The following is a 23,405-nucleotide window of genomic DNA, read 5'->3' on the forward strand; positions in this document are numbered from 1 at the left end:
TAAACTAATCAACATTATTTTCTGTCAGATCTATGTGGATGGCCACTTGACCAATCGTTTTTATAGTTTTCGACACGAGGCTGGCGTTGTTAGCAATGTGGACGTTACCAAAATGCATCAGATTGTGCTGCGTGCACAGGCAACGGGTCAGGACTTTCCTGGCGAGGAGTGCGGCAATGCTGTAGCGCATGCGCATCCGGAGCTGCTAGCTGGCGCCAGTCGTCCTTGGAAGCCCAGCATTTATTTCTACGATCCGGACAGCGGCGTTGCGCCGCCACGCAGCAGCAGCAAGAAAAAGTCTGAGGCAGCAGCGCCAGCGGAAACAGAAGCGGAAACAGAAGCGTACTAGTCAGCCAGTGAATTTGTCAATTTTTAGGATTTGTCCAAAACATGTCTGAATTGGAATTTAAAGTGCCTTAGAGAGAGAGAGAGAGAGAGAGAGAGTTATGCACTTAAAGCTAAACGGAAATTAGAGATGGGCACGCAAATTGAAACACACACACACACAAAAGTAAATTGTTACACACTTGAGAGATTGTTAAGTTATCGTTATCGTTATATAGATTTATAAAGTCACAATTGTATGTCACGCAAGCAAATCACTCAAACATATAGCGCCTAGAACTTTAAAATTAAGCATATTTTTGTATGAATCCAAAGCATATGTAGTAGGCCCATCTCTAGTAACTAACTAAAATTAGACTGCCGTTTTAGGCAAGCAACCCACAACAACAAGAACAGCAACAAGAACTTTGCAGCTAATGTTAAATGTTTAATTAATTAATTACTTACCACCTGTAACGTAGCAATTGTGAACTCAGTTTTCATCATTGTATGTACGTGTACATAGTTTTTACATATACATACATTATACGTATTTAATGCGCATTATTTTTACTGTGAATATACAATAACATTAACATTTAAATGCATGGGATATACGTTTGATTCTAATACTAAAGCTGTAGCTTTTTAGCGGATGTGGTGTGGAACTTAAGCTTAGAGTGAACTATCTACGCAGGCAGGGCTCGCAGCTGCCGGGCTGCACAAAGGATGGATGGCACTCTGGGCACTTGGGATTCTCGCCAAACCATTTGCCGCTCTTGGCGCTGCCGCTGCCGCTGCTGCGACGCTCTGGTATCTTTAGCTGAAATGAGTTGTACACATCGCCAGCTGCACTGGCGCCAGCCGCATAACCAGTGCGTCCAATTGTTTCCAGCGGAAACACAATCTCTGGTATTAACAGCTGCTTGCGCAGCTGTGTTATGTCCGCTGTAGACGAGCTGCTGGCAACGTCTGCGCGTCGCTGCGCCTTAGGCAGCTCATTGGGCTTAATCGAGCGTAAGCTGGGCACACGCTTGACACTCACTGGGCTGATATCGTTAAGTCTGCTATTGAAAGCCTCCGGCTTGGGCTTGTTTGTGTAGTCGCTGCTGCCTTCGGGGTAGTCGCGTCCATCTACGCCTATGGGTGCATCCAGTTTGGGCGGCTCCAAGCCATTCGCTGGCACTTTCCATTCATAGTAAATGGGCGGACCCTGTGTTGTGGCAATGTCATGTGGCACAAACTCTACAAATGGCGGCAGCAGATCATTAAATGGCAGCTGCTGCTGCTGCTGCAGTTTGGGCGCAGCTGTTGTGCTGCTTACAGGTCGGTTCAGGCGAAAACTTTGCGCTGGTGTTGGCGTGCGCTGCTCCAGTGGCCGCAACGCTGCTGTTGCTGCAACGCGTTGATTGCTGCTGGTGCTGCTGCTTACTGTAGTGGGCAGTGTGGCATAGGAGAAAGGCGCGCCCGCATTGGTAGTGGGTCGGCTTATGGGTCGCGCTGTTGTGCTGCTGGAGGCAAAGCCTGCAAAGCGATGTGTGCTGGCTGCAGTGCTAAACGGCGCTGCTGAGGATGTGCGCAAGGTCTCCGCAGCGGGCTGCGTATCCTCTAGATTGTAAATGGGATAAACAAATGGTGGCTCGTAGATCTTCGAAGGCGTCTTAACAAATTTGAGCAGCTTGGTGCTGTTTTTGGTTTCAGCTGCTGGCAGCTCCGCTGAATTAAAATCCGCTGATGTATTGTAGCGCGTGCTGTGGCTGGTGCCCAAATCATCCAATTCGTTGGCTATAACAATGGGTCTGCGCAGATGCAGCGCCTCAGTGCGTGGCGTTACTGGCGGCACAAAGGCTACAGGACGACGTGTAGCTGCAGTGGTGCTGGTGGTGCTTGTGCTGCTGATGGGCACTCTGGGTCTGGGTGGCAGCGGTGGCGCTGCTGAGCTGCTGGCCAGCTCTATTTGTGGCTCATACGCTGGTGGCAAAATGGTGCGACTGGGCGGCGGTATGCGCCAGCGTGTTTGTCCAGCTGGTGATTCCAATTTGTTGCCAGACTTGGAGCTATCATCACGTATTTGATTTTGACTTGGCGTTATTTGCTTTAAAATAAAGTTTGTTTTATATTACTGCAGCTTTTAATTATAATAAACTTATACCTTGTACTGGCTTCTGAAGGATTCACCCGAGTAATCAGGCGCATATGGGCGATCCAGTAAATCGGGGCGTGGTGTGCGCAAATTGTTCTCCTCATCATTCACAAAAGGCTTATCGCGTTGGCCTAACAAGCAAACGATATTTATTTTGCAGCCAATATATAAACATTATAGAGACAGCTTACCTATTAGCAGATTGGCTGCATAATTGCTCTCGGCCTTGGAGCAGTTGACCATGTACCAATGATCGCAGATCAGCATGCGCTGCTGGAAGAGCGTGGTGTTGGGACATGCGTAGCTGAACTGCCTGCCAATGCCATCGCACATGTGATAGACCTGACAGCCCGTCTCCACATCCGCATAGTAGCCTGCTGGTCGTCCTGCGCAGGAGAAGGACGTCTTTTGCACCAGCAGCGAGTTGCCTGCAGTTCGATTCGCATTTTGGCCCTTTAAAGATAATAGCAAAAGTAACGCTGTTTAACAAATATCTAAATCAAAATATATTTTATTTAAATTTAATTTAATTTGATTTGGTTGTTGATGTACAAAACACATCGTTTTGGTTATTGATGCAACGCAGCCTTTGGTTATACATCAACAGCCAAATTATGTTTCATACATCAACAATCAATAACAAAAGCTATAACTCAGCTAAAAAAAATCCGATCCAAGCGTTACGTCTCTATTAATTAATGTTAAAGTAAATAATATTTAAGCTTACATTATTAGTTGCCAAGCTAAACAAACATCCTTTGTTAGTTGATGTACAAAACAAACAGAAATAATCTTAATAAGATCGAAAATATAAAAAAACTAAGTTCAAGTTTAATGTAACAGTTTAATTTGAATTGGGTAAAACTGATGGATGAATGATAGGTAAGTATGTTGGACAGACAGGGTAAGTAAGGTAAGTTTTTTCTTATTGAAAAAACCAATAGTTACATCAATAACAAAAGATTGTTACATCAATGCCAAACTGTTTTAAAAGGTCGTAACTCATCGAAATGTCGTCCGATTTCGGAGTTTCAAGCCTTGTTAGACTCGTTAGATGTATAAGAATAAAACTGCATTCAATCTTGGAAGTTTTAAGATTTTCGATATTTTGGCAGAAGAAACCCCTGTACATTTTGCCAAAAGATGATGCCGTCTCTCATTTTTAGTCATTTTCCAAAGTTTGATAAGCTATATCTCAGCAAACAAGAAGCTTATTTACTCATGAGATAGTAAATAAACATATGCTGTTGGGTTTGATCAATTAGGATGGTTTGCGTGGGTCGATTAATTAAAAATTGTTTTTGACATAGTTATGGCAACAAAACCAATGCTGAAGAGTAACTTTTTGTTTAATTTCAAGCTTTGCAAAGCTATAACTCAGCTAAAAAAAAATCCGATCTAAATGCTTTACACGTCTATATGTTGGCGTGGAAAGCACAATTAAAATGAGTATAAAATTGTGTGATATAAAAATTATTTACTGAAGTTATGAACAAAATAGTAAAGAAACAAGACAAATTTTCGTGGAATATGAAGCGTTAATTAGCTGTAACTTAAATGTAAATTTCGTCAGATTTCAGAGTTTTATGCCTTGTTAGACTCGTAAAATGCATCTAAACAAAGCTGCATTCAAATTTGTGAATTTGCTTAAATTGGCAAAATTTATTAAAATTTTAAAGCTTTAAAATTGCAAAATAAATGATGCAACTTGGTTTTAACTATACGATCATAATACAGTAAAATATTGAAGTATTGGATAACTTTTAAAAAAGTTATGGTAAGAAATAATTTATTATATTATTTGTTATATTCCAACTATGAAAATCAAATCAGATTGGATTGTTTTATACAATTTAATGTTGTTGTTAATGTTATACAATAATCTAAAAAAAGAACAAAATTCATTTTGAATGTAAAAGTTCAATATGAATGGTTAAAAATCGCTGACTGAAGGTAATTACAAAAGGTAAGTAAGGTAAGTTTTTATTTGATAACGCTAAGTTACAGCATTGCCAAGTTGTAAGCTTAAATGTAAGTTAGTTGGTAACCTCTTAGTCGTAAATTGGTCAAAAATCATTAGCTGCACAGCTGATACGAGTGGCTAATGCTGATCCCTATCTGCAATGGTGAGTACTTAAACATGAGGCTTTGCTTGTATGTCGTATGTCGAATGTCGCATGTGACGCTGTCTGGGCCTGGGCTACACACAAGTGATGAATTGAAGTGATGTCATAACTTGGCACATGGTACCACGGCAGCTTGCAAGATCTACAGATCTCTCAGCTGTGTGAAATGTCAACTTTGTGTATCTGTTTGCGATTTTGTTGCTGTTGTATTTTTCTATAGTTTTGTGTGTTTAATTATATAGAAAAAAGTCTTCATATGCTAGTAGCAGACGATGCTGTCAGCAGCAAATTATAGCCCAATGACTTGACTTATCGAAATCTGCCACTGGGTCTTGCAGTTGGCGACGTGTGAATATGTGAAAAAAAAGGCTTCCGTGCTGCCAAAGTCCGTGAAAAATCTCTGTTCCCACTGCACACAAAAAGCAACAACAATAAATTGGTAGCTGCATTGAGCCCTACGACTTGGCAAATAATATTATATAATGCCTAAAGCGTTACTAACAGCAACAGCAGCAGCAAATGTATTTAAGTTTTTATTTCATAAATTACAGCACCCTTCAAATTCCTAAGCCAAAGCTATGTCGGCATTTTGTCAAAGCGCATTGATGTACTTGTAATAGATTTAAACAAATTATATACATATATTTTGAGGTTGGTACAAAGTATGTAAATTTTAAGAGACTAGGGCGCTGGCATGATAATTGGATTAAATAAAGCGTATATATTTGCTTTGTTAACTTGTATAGTCTAAAGCAAAGAACTAACAAACTTGGCCTTGGCAGCCTAAATTACTAAATTTGCAATTCTGCTGCCTCGTTCTATGCTCCAAATTCGTGTATTTTTGGCAGTTGCTGTAATAAACAAACATCTCATTTGCATTATAATAATAAAAACTATAAGCTTTTGAGTTAAACGCTTAACTTATATGGACTTCTTTCCTTTAGAGCTAAACTACATATAAGGTAATCCAATGTGATTAGCATAGCTGTGGGCTCTTTAATTGTTTTACAAATTGCTTTAAGAAAATATGTATGTTACTATGGCGAAAAAGCTTAAAGAAATGCCAATAATCACACTGGGCGACATTCTTGTGCAATTTGTTAAGCATGTACAATATTAATTAATGTAAGTTGATCACACGCTGCGAATACGTAATTTCAAAGTTAATGGCATTTCGCTAATGTTGTTAGATTACTCTTTTTTTTTTAAATGCCGTTAAGTGTTAAAATTGCATGGATTTTAATATTACGACATTCGCGTCAAGTCGAGTCGAGTACTTATTGCACAACTTTATAGCTTCATAAGTTCATCAACATTTTTGTTGTGTTTCGTTTCGTTGTGTTTTGTTGTATCCGAAGACAAATAGCTAGACAGTAAAATTCATTTTTAGCATGTTGTTGCTATTTATACGAATTTCTGTTCCATTTCTGCTGCTGCAAAAGTGTCAGTAAAAAGGTCACTTGGTCAGCAGCGTCGCCGTCTGCGTCTGCGTCGCGCGTTCGAGGCTTTGTTTTTAATATGCTTGGAAGACCTTTGGTGTGTCTTGGATTTGTTTAGAGCTGAGCGCTAGAGTGTGGCATGTGTGTGAATAAATAGCAGTAGTTTTAGTTTGTTGGCTGCACACACATATAGATACACATAGAATAAATTAAAAATGAAACAAAGCGTAAAGAGACCAACCGAAAAAAAATTACAACACTTTCCGCTCAAAGTTGCCCAAAGCGCTTGGGAAGTGATGAGACATGCGAGTGCGGGTGGCAGTGTGGCGGGGTTAAAGGGCGTTTGCATTTTGCAAAACATTAAACACGAATTTAACGCTTTATTGTAATACAAACTAACTGGATAAAAGCAACAATCATGCAAATAAAAGCTGTCATTAAATAATGTTGCAAGTGCAAAATATATTTAAATGCTGCAGCTAACTATAATAAACTTGGTACGACTCATCTGCTCATGGAATAATCAATTAGACATATGTAATTACTTGTATATATAGTATTATTTAAGCAATTAATTACACACACACACACACACACACACAGCTGAATCGCTAATCAGCGCATAAATACATATCTTTATATAAGACTTCTTTTGTTTATAACGATTTGTTTGATTTGCATTTGAATGCGCTCACGTGTATTAGCGGCGTGTTGACTTTGGCAACATTTGTTAATAAATAAATAAATGCCAGCCCTCTGGGCGTACTTACCTCAGTGGCCAAAAATAGCGCAGAGCATAGAAATGCGAGACTCCAAAGTCGCAGCTCTTTAAGTTTAATTGCCATTGTTGCTACTGTTGTTGTTGCTGTTGCTTTTGTTGTGCGCAATCTAATTGTTGGCTGATAAAGTTGTTTAATAACTGAAAGTATTAAATAAATATTAGTGCGTTGGAAAGTGTGTGCTAATTGACTTTTACACTTATACAATAGCCCTAACAGCCATGCATTGTTATCAGTTACGGCGTTTTGATTTGCTTTAGTTACAGCTTTCCAAAAAGATACAAATTTTTTATATATATTGGTTAACAATGTTTGAACAATGGCCAGGGTGAAAACAATTTTCGAACTGCAGTTTCGTAATTAATTGTAATTTAAAAAACATTAACAATTGTTAAGTTGCTGTTGTTGTTATTGTTTGCCATTTTATGGCTGACAGAATTAGCAACGCATTTGAAATTGATGCTGCCACTGGCTAAAGTTGCTGCCTCGTCGCCTCGTTGCTGCTCTGCCACGACCTCCACCTACAATTCAATTTTGCAACCTTGCAGCTTCAACACACACACACTCACACATACACAAAGTGTAAAGTAAACACAGCGTGTAAATGTTGCGCTGCTTTTTCCAAGCTTTCCAAATATGCCAAGTTGAACTTTGAACTATTTGCACAGTTTCCTTGAGTGGCCAAAACGAGACAGTTCAATTGAGAAAATCAGACAAATTAACTCGCCAACGATTGGATGGCATGCAATAGTCTCGTTATTGACTTGATTTCCATAACTTGATCAGCCAATGAGATCATTCGCTGGCGCCGCGATGCGATGCGTGTGACTGCTGAAGTGGCACAGTTGCAAGTTGGCAGCGTTGCACGCCTGCCCGTCTGCTTAGTTCAGCTGTGTGGTGTGGTTTTTCCTTTTCTTGACCTTTTTGTCAACCAACAGCCACAATACAGCTTTATCCTCAACTCGTGATGCTGGTTTCGTTTTCCACTTTTTGTGCCTTGCAGCAACCAAAATAGAAAAAAAAACAAAAAAAAAACAAAAACTGCGCTTGGCTTGCAACGCAGGCAAAACTCAAAAGCCTATTTGACATTTTTGCCATTGCAATTTTCACAGAAAGATCATATTGTGGCTAACCCGAGAAGATGCTTAGGAACTGCAGCAACAACAATTATACCAAATTAGCTGGCATTACAGGTTGATTGCAACTTGTGGCATAGTTGCAGCAGTTCTGTTTTTTAGTTGTTCAGTTGTTCGGCTGCTTGTTTATGGCTTATTGTGTATTTTCCAAAAATGCTTACTTACTAGTTGGCCATAGCTACAGAGGAAGTGATTAAGTTGCAAGGCGTACACACACACACATACGAACATTGTTTATGGCTCACCTTTGTTGTCGTTGTTGCTGTCGTTGGAAATTAACAAACAAATTGCAGCTGTAGTAGGTGTAGCGCTTAAAAACATTCCATATGGTCTTGTTAATTCTGTCGCATATTCAATTAAGCTTAACACTGCGACGACGACGACGACGGCGACGACGGTCACAAGCTGATCTTTATTTCGCTTAAAGATCAAAAGTCAGTTTTTGCATTTAGCAACAAAGTCAAGAGCACAGCGCACTTTAGACACATAGAGACCAACACTAGACACTACACGTGCCAAAATTCAATTCAATCACGAACGATCTAACTGGCATAAATTATATATTTATATTATGCGCTCTGCCATTAACACTTAATGCCTATTGCACTTCAAACGACGCGCCTCTTAGCCAAAGTCAAACTTAAACAATTTGTATATATTTTGTGGCAAGCGCTGCTGCCAACCGCTACGAGCAACGTCTCAAACAGAACTGATGCCTGCGAATGCATTAAGCTTGGCTTAAAATTCACATTGGACCGCTAGGCCGCCCGCTCAAAGAAGCGCCAGCCAAGCAGCGGCGCATCGTCAATGCTGCACAGTGGCACAAAAACTATTTGTGCGTCTTATTCAAGCTGTTTACATTTATAATAGTGTAATATACTTTTCAAATTGCTGATTTATCTTACTTTGTTATTGCCATTTTTTTCATAATTTTGCTTTATTTGTAGCTCCTCAAACTTTTGCGGTTTTTAGCAAGGCTGCGGTTTGCTTTTTATATTATTTGTAATTATAGATTTTAAGCAATCATTGTTTATGTTTATTTTGTGCTTGATGCTTAATAATTCGAACACACTGTACAGCAAACATCTTCGCTGCTAGCCCGAAGGCAATGTTCGGCTCAATTGAGCCGAGTGGGCGCTACAGCTACGACTTATGGCCAAAATGTTGACGCTACAGTCAGTCAACAAAGCGTTAAGAGCATTGCAGCGAGTATTTTCATTTTCATTTTCAGTTTGCAGTTGTTGAATGTAGACAGATGAAAATGAAAATGGCCCGTTATTAGGGTTAGGGTTCGCGGTGCCACCGTTTAGCGTCAACCCCTGCACCCTGCACACTTCAGTGAATCACAACATACACACACACACACACAGTCCATGTGTATGTGTTTATTTGTCTAATTTATGTGGGGCGCCAGAGCTTGGCCAAATAGAGCAATCGAGCAGATGCAAGTCGGATTAGACAGCGAATTACGAAATGGGCTTTGGCACTTGGTTTGGTTTCTTTTTCAACAACAACGCTAAACGAGTATGAATAGCTGTACAAATAGTAACTACAATCGAAGCTGTTGAGCGTTGGCGGCAGCATCTTAGATTTCAGTTTCAGTGAATTTTGTAAGACGAGATTTCCATCCATGCTTGTGTTGCCGCCTTTCAAAGCCCTTTGTCGTGCCAGCCAAAAAAAAAAAACAAGCGAGAACTGCAATGATAATGGAGATGCAACACATGGAGCAGCAGCAGCAACTTATGCTGCTTGGCGTTGCCTCATTGAATTTCTAGGTTCAGATGCATATGCTTTCAATGCAGCGTTTATTATTTGAATATCTTTTTTTTTTTTCGACAACAACATTGGGTCGTGACTGGGCAGGAAGTTTGGTAACTTAAAAAACTCCACACGCTTTTGCTTGCAATTAATATAGGCGTATTTTATGGGGAGCAGTAAACAAACAGAAAATATACAACGTTAGATTATACATAACATAAAATTTGGTGAGCAGTGTATTCAAAGGTTGAAAATTGTATCTAGGGCTGGTGCGACTTCATCTGCTGCGAGTGCAAGTCCAGCGAATGTTGCTGAAAATCTGCCAGAATGCGACTCTCGGGTATATCCGTTTCCACGCGACTATTTACAATGTCAATGTCTGTGTTAGTTTTGTCAAAAAATATATCAATAATAATGCGAACACCTGCATTGATAACAGTTAGTTAGTTAATAAGCTAAGCTAGCACAAAGTTTTACCATCCTCCGTGCGTCTAATAGTAGTTTTGCTCTGATATGACTTCTCCACGGAGTCCACGCCAGCTTGATCGCAGTCTATGGATTGACGCAGCGACGTTTGATTATCTGAGCTAGTTACGCGAAAGTTGCCCGGCTTGCTAGCAGTTAAATAAAAGCTTTATTAACTATTTAAATTAAATTTAAGCACTTACACTTCTGGCATTTTAAATGAAATGCTGTTGCAGCATTCCTGTTGCTGCTGCTGCTGCTGCTGCTGGTAGCACTCATTGGCCTCCGCTTGATTGGCACCAAAGTACAACGACTTGACATGTGCCAGCTCCTGATTCTTTTGCGTGGCAAAGTTGTATATATTGATCATGTCACGCACACGTATCGGCGTCTCCTCTTGCACCATTTGTTCGCCATTTTGTTGCGCTGCTTCGGAGTAATTGCTGCGATTGTCGTCCTCGTAGCTTTGGTCACAACTGGAATTGCGCTCCTTGCCGTCCATCGTGGAGAAATAAAATTTTAGTTAAGTTTGTGTTTAGCTTTTAAAATATATGAACTAAAACTTTTAGAACAATTATTGCTAGTGAGACTTTATTATGATGCTGAGACTTGGCTCATAAATAACTTTATGCATGACATATAGACAAATGTATTTCTCAATGTCTGCTTTGTTTTTTTTTATAAGCCTAACAAGCGATACGTCAAAATTAAACGATTATCATGGTATGCAGTGGGTCATCTGCAAATGCATTAACAATTACGCGTGCACTAGTCAAAATGTAATTGTAATTAGTATTCGAATTGTTGTTACAACTCTCGTGTTGGGAGGTCGTCCACAGCAGCGACCTTCACTACGGCAATCAAAATTGAAATCAAATAAGAAATCGAACAAGCATTTTGTGAAATTCGAGTCGCAATCTGAATGCCACAACATGGAATTGTCTTAGCGTGGATTTGTTTATACCCACACACACAAACACACACACACAGTCAAGTGTAACTGTAACTGTGCGTTTGTCTGCGTTAATACTTGTGCTTTGGAATTGGGTGAGCAATGACTTGCAACGTGGCCGCCTCATCATCATCAGCATCAGCCTAAATCAGTCTCATTTGGCACACGCTTTCGGCCAAAAGCTGCCTCTAAGGTCGCTATGAGACAAACTAACTGTAAGCCGCTTCAGCAAAATGTATTTACATACCTTGAAATTCAATTAAAGAACTTTAGTCAATGTCAGTTTTAGTTTACAATTGAATTAAAATAGAGTCAAGCTGTTATTATAAAGATACAACTGCAATTAGCTTAACAGTTGTCATATTTTAAATAAATCAATCTTTTCTTATTTGTATTCCATTTGCAACAAATCAAGTTGCAACAAATATCAACTACAAGTATCTGCAGCTAAAGCAAAGCTTTGGATAGTTTAATATTTTTTGCTTGCAGCTTCAGTTTCGAAACGGTGGCAGCCAATCTGCAACAATTGCTAGTCTGCTATAAATAGTAGTTACCTTTGCCTTTGCTTAAGTCTAAGCCCTTTTGAAGTAAACTCAAACTTAATTAAGTTATTTTTTCAATCAAAATTGCAGCAACTTTCAATTTACTACTTTTAGCATTTAAGTTGCCATAAACCCATTTGGGTTGCCAGTGAACTTAACGAACTTGCTCTGCACTTGTTGGCTGCGCATCTTTTGGCAATTAGCAGCAATGTCAATGGGTTCAATGGTAATCGAATATAGGTGTGGGGTCTCTTTTGCCATTCCATTCCAATGCTAGGCATACCACATCATCTCATCATGACGTCGAGGTGTGTCATCGACGTCTACTACATGTTCTTATTGCTCTGCAGTCGTGTGATTCTGCTGAAGGTCATAGCGGCGCAGCAGCAATTGTTGCTGCCATTTATGTTGTCTCGCTCTCGCGCGCGCTCTCTCTCTCTCTCTCTCACTCTCGCCATATGTACATAGTATTATGTATGTTTAATTGCTAAATTGGTGCAATTCTACATAATTCATGTTGATAGCTTAAGTCGACACACGGCTCTTGTTTTGAATTTCGCAAGGTCTCTTTGAAGCTGCCTAACAACAACAACAGCAACAACAAAAGCCACCAAAAAAGAATAACAATAATGCCAGTATCTACGCAGATTCACACGTTGATTAACAATTATTTTGAAGCGACACAAAGCCGCCGGCAGAGCCGCTGAGCATAAGCACGAAAAAAAATGAAAGTAAACAAACCAAGATGCTGACAAAAGGCGCTGTGATAAGAATATGAATGAATGAGCATTTAGCAGGGTGTCATTTATTGCGCATACGCCCCCGTTAACAAAGCAACATGACAATGACCAGGAATTGAATTACGAGCTGCAAATTGATGTTAGCTGTTAATTATGTCAAAACAACTTTGAGCCGTTGAGCCGCTCATTCGCTCAGACTGTTCACAGTTGACTGTTGACAGCTGCAGCTTAGGCCAAGTCCAAGTGCGACTTTAAGTGCGAGCATCGTAGCAACTAAGCCGCACATCCGGCGAGCTATTTAGAGTGGCAATTTTTCTACGACTCGACTCGTTGCTTGCTACAAATTTGTCAAGCCAACAATGCTGCAAGGTCAGCGCTGCTAACTGCTAACTGCCAACTACTACTAACTGACTGATGATTGCGTACAAAGTTTCCGTTGGGAGCGAGCGACCGAGTGGCATGCGGTCAGCTTGGCATATCATTGACCTTAAGTGACGAAGATGAAGAGCACTGAATAAGCCAAGATTATCACCTTTGGAAACTTTTATTGCACTTACTATGGCTTGGCTCGCTGGCTCGCCGCTCAAGTGAAGTTCAATTGTAGGCATTTCTATGCAACATCTCCAGATACTTTGGCATACTTGCCATAATGTATAACACGACTATTAAAGGTCAGCCAATGAAATAGCAAAAATACTCAAGTAAACAAACAAAAATGCCGCGCGCAGTTTTGTTGTTAATTGTTGTATATCTACTTGTTATGGCTACGGTAAACTACTAAAAATTGGTGCAACGAAAGATTCAAGACACGAACTGACGGCTAAACAATATGCAAAAGAGGCTGAAAGCTTTTGTTTTGTTTAATGTACCAGCGCTGCATAAAATTAGACATGCTCTTGAGCCAACAGCTCTTAAGTGGAGCAATATCCTCTCTCCAGCCTCCATTGATTTCAAGACGCTTAAATATATATTCTAATAAATGACAATTACTTATTTTAATGCTTTTGTTTTACAAAAACCGTTGGGGGTTTTTGTGTTTTCGAGCTTTACTTGACCTTCGCTTGGCAATGGCTCAGGAGCAAGTGCCGCAGGCCTAGAGGGCATGGCAAGTGCTACGCAGTGGCAACCTCTTCAACAATGAAGCCATCAAACTAGATACTTGTACAACTATTTTCAATGCTAATGTTGAATTTACGAAAATTCGGTTCAATGATGTATTGCATATAGAAATTAGAGTGCGTGATTAATTGCTGTGTGTGTTCAGTTCACTCGCTCTTTTGTTTGATTCGTTTTTATGATAAAGTAATCATTTAATTTTTTAAGCGTAAACAGCACAGGCAAACAATATCATAACCCACATATAAACACATACATATGTATGTTATGTATGTGATTTCTAACTATAGTTGCCTAGGTGTGTGCCTGCCTATTGTGTGGCGCCTCTTTGATGATTAAACCTTTATAAACAAGACTTCAATTCTGCGCCATCAGCTGCTGCTGCTGCGCTTACTATTTATTATCTTTTTGCTGCGGTGGCGTCTACGCAAAGTTAGACAGAAAATTTTGTAAGGTGTCAATCAACGCATTGTATTGTCAATTAAAGCAGCAACGTTTCCAATTAACCCAAAGCCTAGTCTTTGTGGTTTGCGGTAAGTTGGCGTTGCCACAGTCAAAAGTAAACAAACAACATTAAACGCTCTTGTGTTGCCTAAGTCGCTGTAGAATACAAAATATTTGCATTTAAATTAAATTTATATTTAAATCAATTAGTTACACCCTACAACAATTTTTCAAGGGCCAGCTGCGTGCTTCATTCATTAACAGCCAACAAAGTACGCGCGTTAGTTTCAAATATGCTAACTAGTGTTGCCAAACGCCAACGCACTAGCAATGTCATGAACCAGCCAGTCACGCACCAATTGCGCTTAGCTTGTACACAAGCCATTTTGTAGAGTTGAGTCTTTGCTAAATTAAATCAGCATGGCAGCAAATTCAAAAATTAAAAGCCAAGCTTGAACTGATGAACGTTTAGTTGTTACTTAAATAAAAGCCGGCTGATGTATTTGAATGATTCTTTAATTTATGTATACATAACTTTATATAGTATAAATGTTTTATGCGGGCGACTAGAAATTCAAGAAATCTTTAAATATACACGCTCTTGGATTAATCATATTCATCTAATGGTTTACATGCTAAACGATAGGAATCATGAAAATTACGTTTACTTGCCATTGATTTGTTTTTCAACTAGTTGTTTAAATAAAAATATTGGATATTAATAATACAAGCATTGTTTTTTAAATGTATTAAACTGTACTTATTATCTTAACGATTACTTAAGCACTTAATTGCAATAGTTAGATGTGCTTTTAATTTAGATTTAAATTTATTATTTCATACGAGTGCCTGACGAAAAAATGTAACTAAAAATTTGGCGCAATGCATGGGATCGCTTGTAATTCTTGTTTGTTTATAAGTATTAGCAAAAATCTTTGGTTGCAACTACAACTGAAATTTGTTTATATATGTTTGATGTACTTTGTGCAGGTTTTACATTCTCAAATATGTCTATATATATATAGTATATTGATCGATTACAACGGAAGTACACAATAGTAGTTATGTATTTGATAAATCGACTGATTTGTTTTTTATGTTTTTTGCTGCTGCATCAACGTATTATAAAATACATGTAGACTATGTATTAAATTATCACAGTAAAATAAATAGAATTATTTCTCTTGTTCGTTATTATAAATATTGTAGTTGTGTTTTGTTATTTTGGTAAGCATTAACTAAAGAAGACGCCTAAATGATTCCCACTTGTTATTTTTGCAAATAATACTTGGAGTTTTGGGAGCCTAGCATGTAGTTTAATGTATATAGTTCTATATATATATATATATGTGTCTGCTTCTTGGCACAGTTTCAACTTTACTATACCAGACAAGTGAGTTTAGTTTAAAGAATGTGTTTAGCATAAATGCAATTAATATAGAGATATATATATGCATGCTAGGCTCTGTTTAATATATAAACTGGAATTTTCAATATATTTGCAATGCCTGCACCCTATGCAAGTGTGTGTGTGTGTTTATGTGTGTGTGTGTGTGTGTGGTATGGAAGATACGATAGTCATAGTCCACATTTTGGCAAAACTGTTGAACTTGGTTGCTGTGTATGTGTGTGTGTGTTAAATGTTTACTGATTCAACAGCGTGTTGGTCACCTCCGAGAAGGAGAGCAGCGGACTGGCATCAACGTAGGCGCCAGCAGCGGCTGCTGTAGGCGGTGCATAGGCCAACGCCGTATGCGCTGTAATGTTGGCCGGATATAGCAAATGCTGTTGCTGATAATTTGGCTGCAGTTGCTGCTGTTGATGTTGCTGCTGATGTTGCTGCTGCTGCTGCTGTTGCAATTGCAGCTTTGCTGCTTTGCGTGCGCCACGTGTTGTTGCTTCCAATGGCAGCGTTTCGTCTGCGCAAATGATCAATGGCGCTGTGCCGGCTGCAGAGACAATGGCAAGTTGCTGATAGGGCGACACAGCTTCAACACCAGCCGCACCGCTGAGCAGGCTGCTGACAGCCGGCAGCGTAGTGGGCGGTGTGCGGCATTGCGCTGCTGGCGCTGGCGGCGAGCCCAACTGATGCTGAGCGTGATGCGAGTGCAGCGCATAGCCAGCGAGCTGCGCCTGTTGCTGCTGCTGCTGCTGCTGTTGTTGTTGCTGTTGCTGTTGCAGCTGTGTGCTGAGTAGAATCTATGTGGGAAGTAGCGTTAGGTTTGGTTAGTCTGGTAGCACTCAGAGTGGTGTTCAAGTGGTGTAGTGTGTGTGTGTGTGTGTGTGTGTGGTGCAACTACGGTGCGTTCTATTGGATTGGGTGGCTAACTAAGTTGAACTAGCGGCTGGCCGTGTGCTGGCTGTGGTGGTGATGGTGGTGCAGGTGATAGTGTGCCGAACTTGGAGAGCTGGCGGCCGCTGCGTGATGGTGGTGATGGTGGTGCGGATGGTGGTGATAGGCTAAGTACTGTGAGTACTGCGAGTAGCTGGCGGGCGACCATACCTCGCTGCCTGCATTGCCTGCTGCTGCCGTCGCCGCCGCCGCTGTCGCTGCCGCCTGCTGATGCAAATGATGGGCGTGCGCATGCGCATGGGCGTGGGCGTGGGCGTTATGGTGCTGCGCATGCGTATGTGGATGCGTATGAGGATGTGTGTGTTGGCTGTGCGTTTGTTGTTGCTGCTGCTGCTGCTGCTGATGTTGCTGCTGTTGCTGCTGCTGCTGCTGTTGCTGCTGCTGTAGATTGGCGGCACAGCTGGGCGGTTGTGTATTATGAACATGGTTGGACTGCAACGTGGTGTGCTCAGTGCCAGAGTGCGTTACATTATTGCCAGAGCTGCTCACATTGCCGCCAATGCCGCGTGGCTGTTGCTGCTGCTGTTGCTGTTGCTGCTGCTGCTGCTGTGGCGAAGTTGTATGCGATGAAGCGGAGTACAGCCCGGAGTCATCATGCTGCAGCTGATAGCTCTCTGGCGTGCTGGCGCTTGCTGATTTGCCTGGCAGCTCCTTGTTGCCATTCCACTTGGCTGCTGTTGCTGTCTCATGCTCATTGTTGTTGTTGTTGTGGGCATAGCTCAGGCCATTGCTGAGCGGCGTGCTGCGCTGTGGCGAGCCGGCTGAGCGACTGTTTAGCGGCACACCGCTGGACGACTGTGTAGTGCCCCACATGAGCACAGTTTGACGCTCGTAGGGATCTTGCGCATTGGCAGCTGCAGCTGCAGCCAGCTCCACTTTGGGTGTTACCCCATTGGGCGTAGCGCCAGCGCCAGCCACAGGCGATGGTCCATCCGAGGAACAACTAATGACCTCCATAACCTGTGGCGATGATTTGGGCGTCTTCAACGGCAATTGCTGTAAGGCAAATGATAAGCAGCTGCTACTTGGATTTGTTTTGGATTTGGACTACTCACCTGTGGCGTGGACGTGGGACTGCCATAGCCGCTGCTGTAGCCGCTGTAGTACTTGCCCGTCTCCTGCCATTTGTCGTCTGCCTTGGAGGCAATGGCATAGCCATCGTAGGATAGAAATCCATTGGCCACATATGCCGAGCCAGGCGCGCCCGTATGCGGATAGTCCGTGTAGTAGCCGCCAACGCCTTGCAAGCGATACTGATGGAAGAGATTCTCGCTAACGGGATAGAAGGCATTGGCCGGCATGGAGCTGCCCATATACAGATTATCCGCTGCGGTGGCATACGGCGATGTAGTGTACATGGGATTCAAATTGGAGTAAGCTGCTGCCACAGCAGCCGCCGGATCTGGCAAGTACTCGACAACAGCTGGCGCTGAGGGCGAACCCACTGCACCGCCAAGCGGTGAGGATTGCTGTGCCTGCAGCTGCTGCTGTTGTTGCTGCTGCTGCTGCTGCTGCAGCTTGCGCTTGCTGCGGCAAGTGGACAAAAAGTCGCGCAGCTGCGTCTTATAGCGACGATTGGGACGCGTGGGCGTCACAGGCGGCGGCAGCGCATGCGCCGTGGGTGAAACGCTGGCGCTAGTGGGCGGCACCACCAGCTGATCCGCTTCGCTGAAGTAAGTCGAAGCCAGCCCGGTGTCCAGATAGCTCACCTTAAAGTCCATGGTGCGCTTGCCCAGCAAATCGTGTCCCTCCTCATCCATCAGCTGGCGATGCGTGCAGATGACAAAGTCCGGCTTGGAGTTCTTATAAACGAGACGCGAGCTCGTCTGCAGCCACTGCCAAGTGCCGTCCTTCTTCTGATAGCGATAGGCAATCATGCCCGAGGCGCCAGTCTTCAGCACTGCAAGCAAAGGAAATTAATAAGAATCAATAAAGTGGCTGAACTGGTTGGACTTACGCTCCTGATGCGCGCTGGCAACATAAGCGAGATCATCATAGTGCACCAGATCGTAGCCGCCCATGTTGACCAGCTCGGCATCGGCATAGCCCAGAATATGCTTGCCACGCTGATCCATGGACACCAGCGAAAAGTCCAGCTTATGCTTGGACTTGAACATGTTCTCCTTGTGCGGAATTTCCAGCAGACTAGGCGGACCAAAGGGCGTGCAGTAGGCAAACAGCGCCAGTGGCGGCTCCTCCGTCTTGCGATTCTGCCCGTGCAAGATCTTAATGCGTCCGCGTATGTCCAGGCGCAGAAAGCCCGACGTGTTGTCCAGCAGGCAGCGAAAGCGCACAGTGAAGCTGCGCTCCAGATACAGCGCCTTGTCCGGCGCCAGCGTCTCGGCCAGCTGCATGCTGGACATGTCCGCGGGCAGAAAGCTGTTCCAGAGCAGCTGACGCTGCAGCTCCTCGCGATCCTCGGAGTGCACCAGCTCGTACACGCTCTGATGCACAATGTCCGACTGTCGAAAAGGCAATGAGAGAGTTCAGAGGGGGTCAGTCAACTTGTTATTGATTTCGCTTTTGTTCTGTTTTTTATTTTTTCGGGGCGTATAAATCAAAATGCGCGCAAATTGAAAATGCGCCCCATGTTGGCCACAAATTGAGACATAAATTCTGCACGCGCCTGCCACAGATCGAACACATATATGTGCTATATATATATATATTTATTTAGAAGCAACTGCTGGCTTGTAACTTTTTACGTTTGGCTGGCAAAATCAACAAAGCGCGCAAATGATTTGGCCGCAATCTCAATCGGCAATGGTAATAGGCAGCTACGTTTTTAATTGAGCTGCCAAACGGGGCGTGGCCAAGTTGCCGCTTTACACATTTACAACTAAATTAAAAAACAAAACCCAAGACTTGCGAAGAAAGCTAACTGCAATTTCAATTTCCATTCGACAAGCGCCAATACAATAAAGTAGGCAAAAGAGCAACAGCAACAGCAGCAACTTGCAACTTGCAACAGACACAGCGAGAGCTTTGGGGTTGAGGCAGGTGGCTGCTCAAGTTAGGCCCAAAACATGTTGGCTCCAAGTCGCGAGCTCAGCTGCACAGGCGTCGCAAGTTAATAATAACAGCTACAGCGCATGCCACGCCCACTTTGTGCGCCCCTTTATGGCCAAACGCTTGACAGCTGCGTAAGCAAATCTTTGCACACGTCCCCGCGCAGTAGCTGATCCTGGGCCTGTGCCTTTTGTGGCGATTGCGCAATCCTCCCGCTGATCTGATTTTTATTTATTGCCACAGCCGCAGCAGCAGCAGCAGCAACTTGGCAACAAGCTGTGGCAAGACAGTCGTTTGCTCTTTTTTGTTTGTTTGCTTTTTCAATTTGTTTTTATGCAAGCAAAAGTAAAAAAAAAGATTTGAATGCTTGTTGAACGGAAGAAGCAGCAGCAACTCGACTGTACTTTGACCCATTTCCGCAATACGCTTGACCCAAAAACAAAAGAAATTCAAGCAGCAGCAGCATCATGCATAGCACTGAAATTGAGCGACGCCAGGCCAAGCAATTAAAATCAATCAACTGCTGCTCACTTACCTGATGAAATCCCAAGTAGCTCTCGATGCTGTGCGTGGCAAAGAAGACTTCGCCTTCGCATGTTAGTATCATTAGAAATCCATTTAGAGCCTGTAGAGAGTAAAAGAAGCAGAAGTTAAAGCGGAATACAAATAAGAATTAAATCAAAACTACGAATTAAATGCTGAAGCTGAGGACAAAATACAAAGTGACAGGGTCAAGACTACAATTGCCCGCAGGGCTGGCTTAGACAAGTAGCAACCAATAGAAACAGAGTGAGCGGGGGGCGTGTGGGGGGGGGAGCAATTAATTGTAGTAGCTGCCGCTTGCTTGATGTTTTGTGAATGGATTAATCCATCATTTCGCGGTCTGTATATGAATGAAATGAGCAGCAGCCAGCAGATACAACGGCGCTAACTGGCGGCTAAAACGTAAGCAGCGATTAAGCGGCTCATTTCAACCGAAACAGCCGCCAAAAGAAAGAGACAGCTATACAGATAGAGAGCGAGAGCGTCTGAAACTGAGACAGCAAGGGGAGTTACACATCAAACACAACCAGGAAATGATGTGCAATTAAATCAATGGGATTCAACTAAATGCAGACTCTACAGTTTTTATTTTTTTTTTTTTGGTTGAGGGTTTTGTTTTTACCTTTAGAAATTATTAAAGTATAGACAGACAGACAGACATATGTATGTATAGCTAACTAATGCGCTGACTGTATTTTTAAGCATGAAATTTAAAAATGAAACGCAGCAAAGTTGGCAAATTAAAATTTACTGTTTGAGCTAAGCCACTAAACTTTAGTAAGTTAAGCTGCTTAGAAGTTACTGCTGCAAAAAATTGCATTAATTGTTATAATTAATTTGCTTTGACTTATTAATAAATGCTGCTACAATTAAGCTTTAATATAAAAATTAAAATTTACTATAGCTCAAATAGCACTAAACTTTCTTAGCTTAAGCTGCTTAGTATTTTGTTAAATAAATGTAGCCAAGTTTATTTGCAAATAGCTGCAAGAGCATGAGTTAATTGTTTATAATATTTATATATTTAATATTATAAATTAATATTTATTAATAAATAAATAAATGCAAATGCGGTCACATTTATTTAACAAACTACTGCTGCTAAAATAAAACTACGCGTCTCTGCAATGTAATTGTCGCTAATTGTTAAACAAATGCTTAAAACTTATAGCTATATAGCATATATATAGACTTATCAAGGCAAAGTAATTTGCCATTATCAATAGCATTGATTAAACATAAAAACTGCTACTAGCTCTGATCTAAATCTATATAGGCTGCTTATCAAATTCGTATAGTAAACACTGTTTTTTTGCTTGTATTTATTATTGTTTTAAATTACATTTAAAGCGAACTTTAATTGACTGCTAATGGCAACAGCGCATGCAATTTTTAGCCTAACGGTAAGCTGCGTCGTTCAATTGTATTGAACAAAATGGCGTCAGTTGGCAACGTGTGAATCAACAAGAAGACAAATTTGTTAGCAGCTTTCATTAGCGTCGCACAGGCAGGCAGCGCACAGTTGGTGATAATTAATAAAGAGCCGACTGAACAAACTGCAGGTAATTAATACGCGTGTATTTAAATATCAATTTGCGAGCAGCGGCAGCAGCAGCAGCAGCAGCAGCTACAGGATCAACTCACAGTGTCGACCAGTTGCGCTGTTAAACAAATGTGCGCGATTGCTGCTAATAACAGAGCTGGGGCCAACTTGCCAGTTGCCAATGGGGCAGAGAGTTGGATATTAACCGACATAAACGCTAAGTGGCGTCATAATTTAAAACGCATCAACACAGACCGCCAAAGGATATGCATAAAATATCAATGTGTGTGTGTGTGTGTAGCGTCATCAAGCTGGCAGCGCATCAATAATGCTTAAAAAAGCTCCACAACGGTAGCAGCCACAGCTTCAAGTTGTAGCTATCAATAGTATCAACTCCATTGAGTATCAACTTATTATTTGTTTAAAGAATTTGTTGCTACAGGCGCTACGAAAAAGAAAGAAAGATTTTGAAAAGCAGCTTAATTGTTATAGCTGTCTATCTACAACTTGTTTTTTATTAACGCTTCGGACAGCCTCTGCAGCAGTTTATACAAGCGCGGCTACAACAGTAAAAATTTGTTGCTGTCTGCAGCAAGCGGCGTCTTCTAATGCGATTTTAATAATACACGCCCGTCTACACACACACACACATAGACAGCGCTTGTATGCAACTCAGTTTTTTTTTTCTGTATTTTTTTGATAAGTTGGCAGCGATTATTTTACCATTTCCTTATACGAACGCAGCCGTTGGCAAAAGTTTTGAACTGCTCGTCGCTTGTCTAGTTGACTCCAATTTTGCTATACATAATTGCTTAATAAAGCTAGCAGCAGTCGTTAATGCTGTGTGTGTGTGTGTGTGGGTCAAGTGTTGTCAAGTTATTGCGCATACGCTGCGTTAGCTGAAGCTGCAAATATTAATGCAAAACTGTGTCAGCACCCAGAGACTAAAACTAGAGCAAGCTAAACTAGGCTGCGTGACAAAACGCCATTTTCTAATGATAATACACATGTGTATGTGTGTATGTATGTGTGAGCCAACAATAGACGAACTTTATAAGCAATTGAAAATGGCTGCAACAGGTAACAAATAGCTAAGCTATTAAAACTAAATATGCACACATAGCAAATATTCACGGAAATGCACAATTGTGCAGCTCAACAATTAGCTGCAGGTCGCCACATTGCCACACCGGAAGGACAAAGGTAAGTGCAACAAGCAGCAGGCAACAACAAATAAACTGAACTCTGTTTTTGACTTGCATTCAAAATTTGCATTGCAGCAACAACAACAACAAAAAAGAACAGACTGCGTATACGTAATGCAGTTGCAGCTAACAAAATTTAATGCTGCAAACTTTGCTTGGCATTGAATTTGGTGCAGCAAAAAGTTGAAAGCGCGTAGCTCGTTCTCGCTCTAGGCTTGTTAGTCTGTCTGTTGGGCTGTGTGAGGTGAGCTATGTGTGCATTAAATTAAACTGTCACAGCCATGACAAGTGCATATGTTCGCGCCCGAGCCACAACAGGCAGCAGCAGCGTAGCATGCACCACCCGTACACAAAAGCGCTTTTAATTCAGCAAAAACATGCAACTTGCTGTGTGTGTGTGTGTGTGTGTGTGCGACAATTTAATTGAAGTTTAGCCAACTGAACGCGTGGCACATAAACTTGAAATGCATAATTTGAATTGCAGCTGCTGGTCAAAATTAATTATAAATATTATGGCTATAACACATGTGCCAAGCGCGCAATTACACATTAATCAATTGAACGCGGACTACAACTAGACGTTAACTAATTGCAATAACAACAGCCGAAAGAATTCAGCAAATCAAACTTTGCGTGCTTAAGCCTTAAACATTTATCAATATATATAAGCAGCGAGCAGCGACTGCGCGCTGATTGATTAAATGCCAGCCATGGCAATGAAGCCATCAACACACACAGAGCGGGAGCACGAAATAAATTGATGAAGACAAATTAAGGCTGCCAAGTGG

The 23,405-nt window shown here is 41.7% G+C and overlaps 4 protein-coding genes across 11 annotated transcripts in view; 1 reads left to right on the top strand and 3 right to left on the bottom strand.

Moving 5' to 3' along the window:
* The window catches only part of LOC108602887 (golgin subfamily A member 4), a 26,873-nt gene extending 25,982 nt beyond the window's left edge, over positions 1-891 (top strand). For both annotated transcript variants that reach the window (XM_017991193.1, XM_017991191.1), the window contains exon 5: positions 29-891. In XM_017991193.1, the coding sequence (XP_017846682.1) occupies positions 29-349 (321 nt within the window). In that variant the 3' untranslated portion in view covers positions 350-891. The remainder of the gene's footprint in view (positions 1-28) is intronic.
* Positions 649-8,642, bottom strand: LOC108602888. Of its 2 annotated transcripts, XM_017991196.1 has the most exons (5): positions 8,193-8,642; positions 6,803-6,951; positions 2,659-2,920; positions 2,477-2,598; positions 649-2,419 (listed from the first exon to the last, which is right to left on the bottom strand). In XM_017991196.1, the coding sequence occupies exons 1-5, from the start codon at positions 8,266-8,268 to the stop codon at positions 1,010-1,012; spliced, it is 2,019 nt and encodes a 672-aa protein (XP_017846685.1). In that variant the 5' UTR covers positions 8,269-8,642; the 3' UTR covers positions 649-1,009. The 2 variants fall into 2 exon arrangements, with proteins under 2 accessions (XP_017846685.1, XP_017846686.1); XM_017991197.1 differs by lacking the exons at positions 6,803-6,951; positions 8,193-8,642 and adding an exon at positions 3,195-3,272.
* Positions 8,643-9,844: 1,202 nt separating this feature from the next.
* Positions 9,845-10,774, bottom strand: LOC108602508. The gene is made up of 3 exons (XM_017990638.2): positions 10,374-10,774; positions 10,183-10,319; positions 9,845-10,129 (listed from the first exon to the last, which is right to left on the bottom strand). Exons 1-3 carry the CDS (start codon positions 10,670-10,672, stop codon positions 9,966-9,968), a joined length of 600 nt encoding a protein of 199 aa, XP_017846127.2. The 5' UTR covers positions 10,673-10,774; the 3' UTR covers positions 9,845-9,965.
* Positions 10,775-15,451: 4,677 nt separating this feature from the next.
* Positions 15,452-23,405, bottom strand: part of LOC108604368 (single-minded homolog 2) — a 29,047-nt gene continuing 21,093 nt past the window's right edge. For 5 of the 6 annotated variants that reach the window (XM_017993814.1, XM_017993812.1, XM_017993813.1 and 2 more), the window contains exons 5-8: positions 19,862-19,951; positions 18,275-18,779; positions 17,373-18,217; positions 16,093-17,313 (exon numbers count right to left, since the gene is read on the bottom strand). In XM_017993814.1, the coding sequence (XP_017849303.1) occupies positions 16,303-17,313; positions 17,373-18,217; positions 18,275-18,779; positions 19,862-19,951 (2,451 nt within the window). In that variant the 3' untranslated portion in view covers positions 16,093-16,302. Of the gene's footprint in view, positions 17,314-17,372; positions 18,218-18,274; positions 18,780-19,861; positions 19,952-23,405 lie in introns of all 6 variants that reach the window. The other variant, XM_017993815.1, reaches the window with a different exon arrangement.

The sequence above is a fragment of the Drosophila busckii genome, chromosome 3R (genome assembly GCF_011750605.1).
Source record: "Drosophila busckii strain San Diego stock center, stock number 13000-0081.31 chromosome 3R, ASM1175060v1, whole genome shotgun sequence".
NCBI classification, from domain to species: domain Eukaryota; kingdom Metazoa; phylum Arthropoda; class Insecta; order Diptera; family Drosophilidae; genus Drosophila; species Drosophila busckii.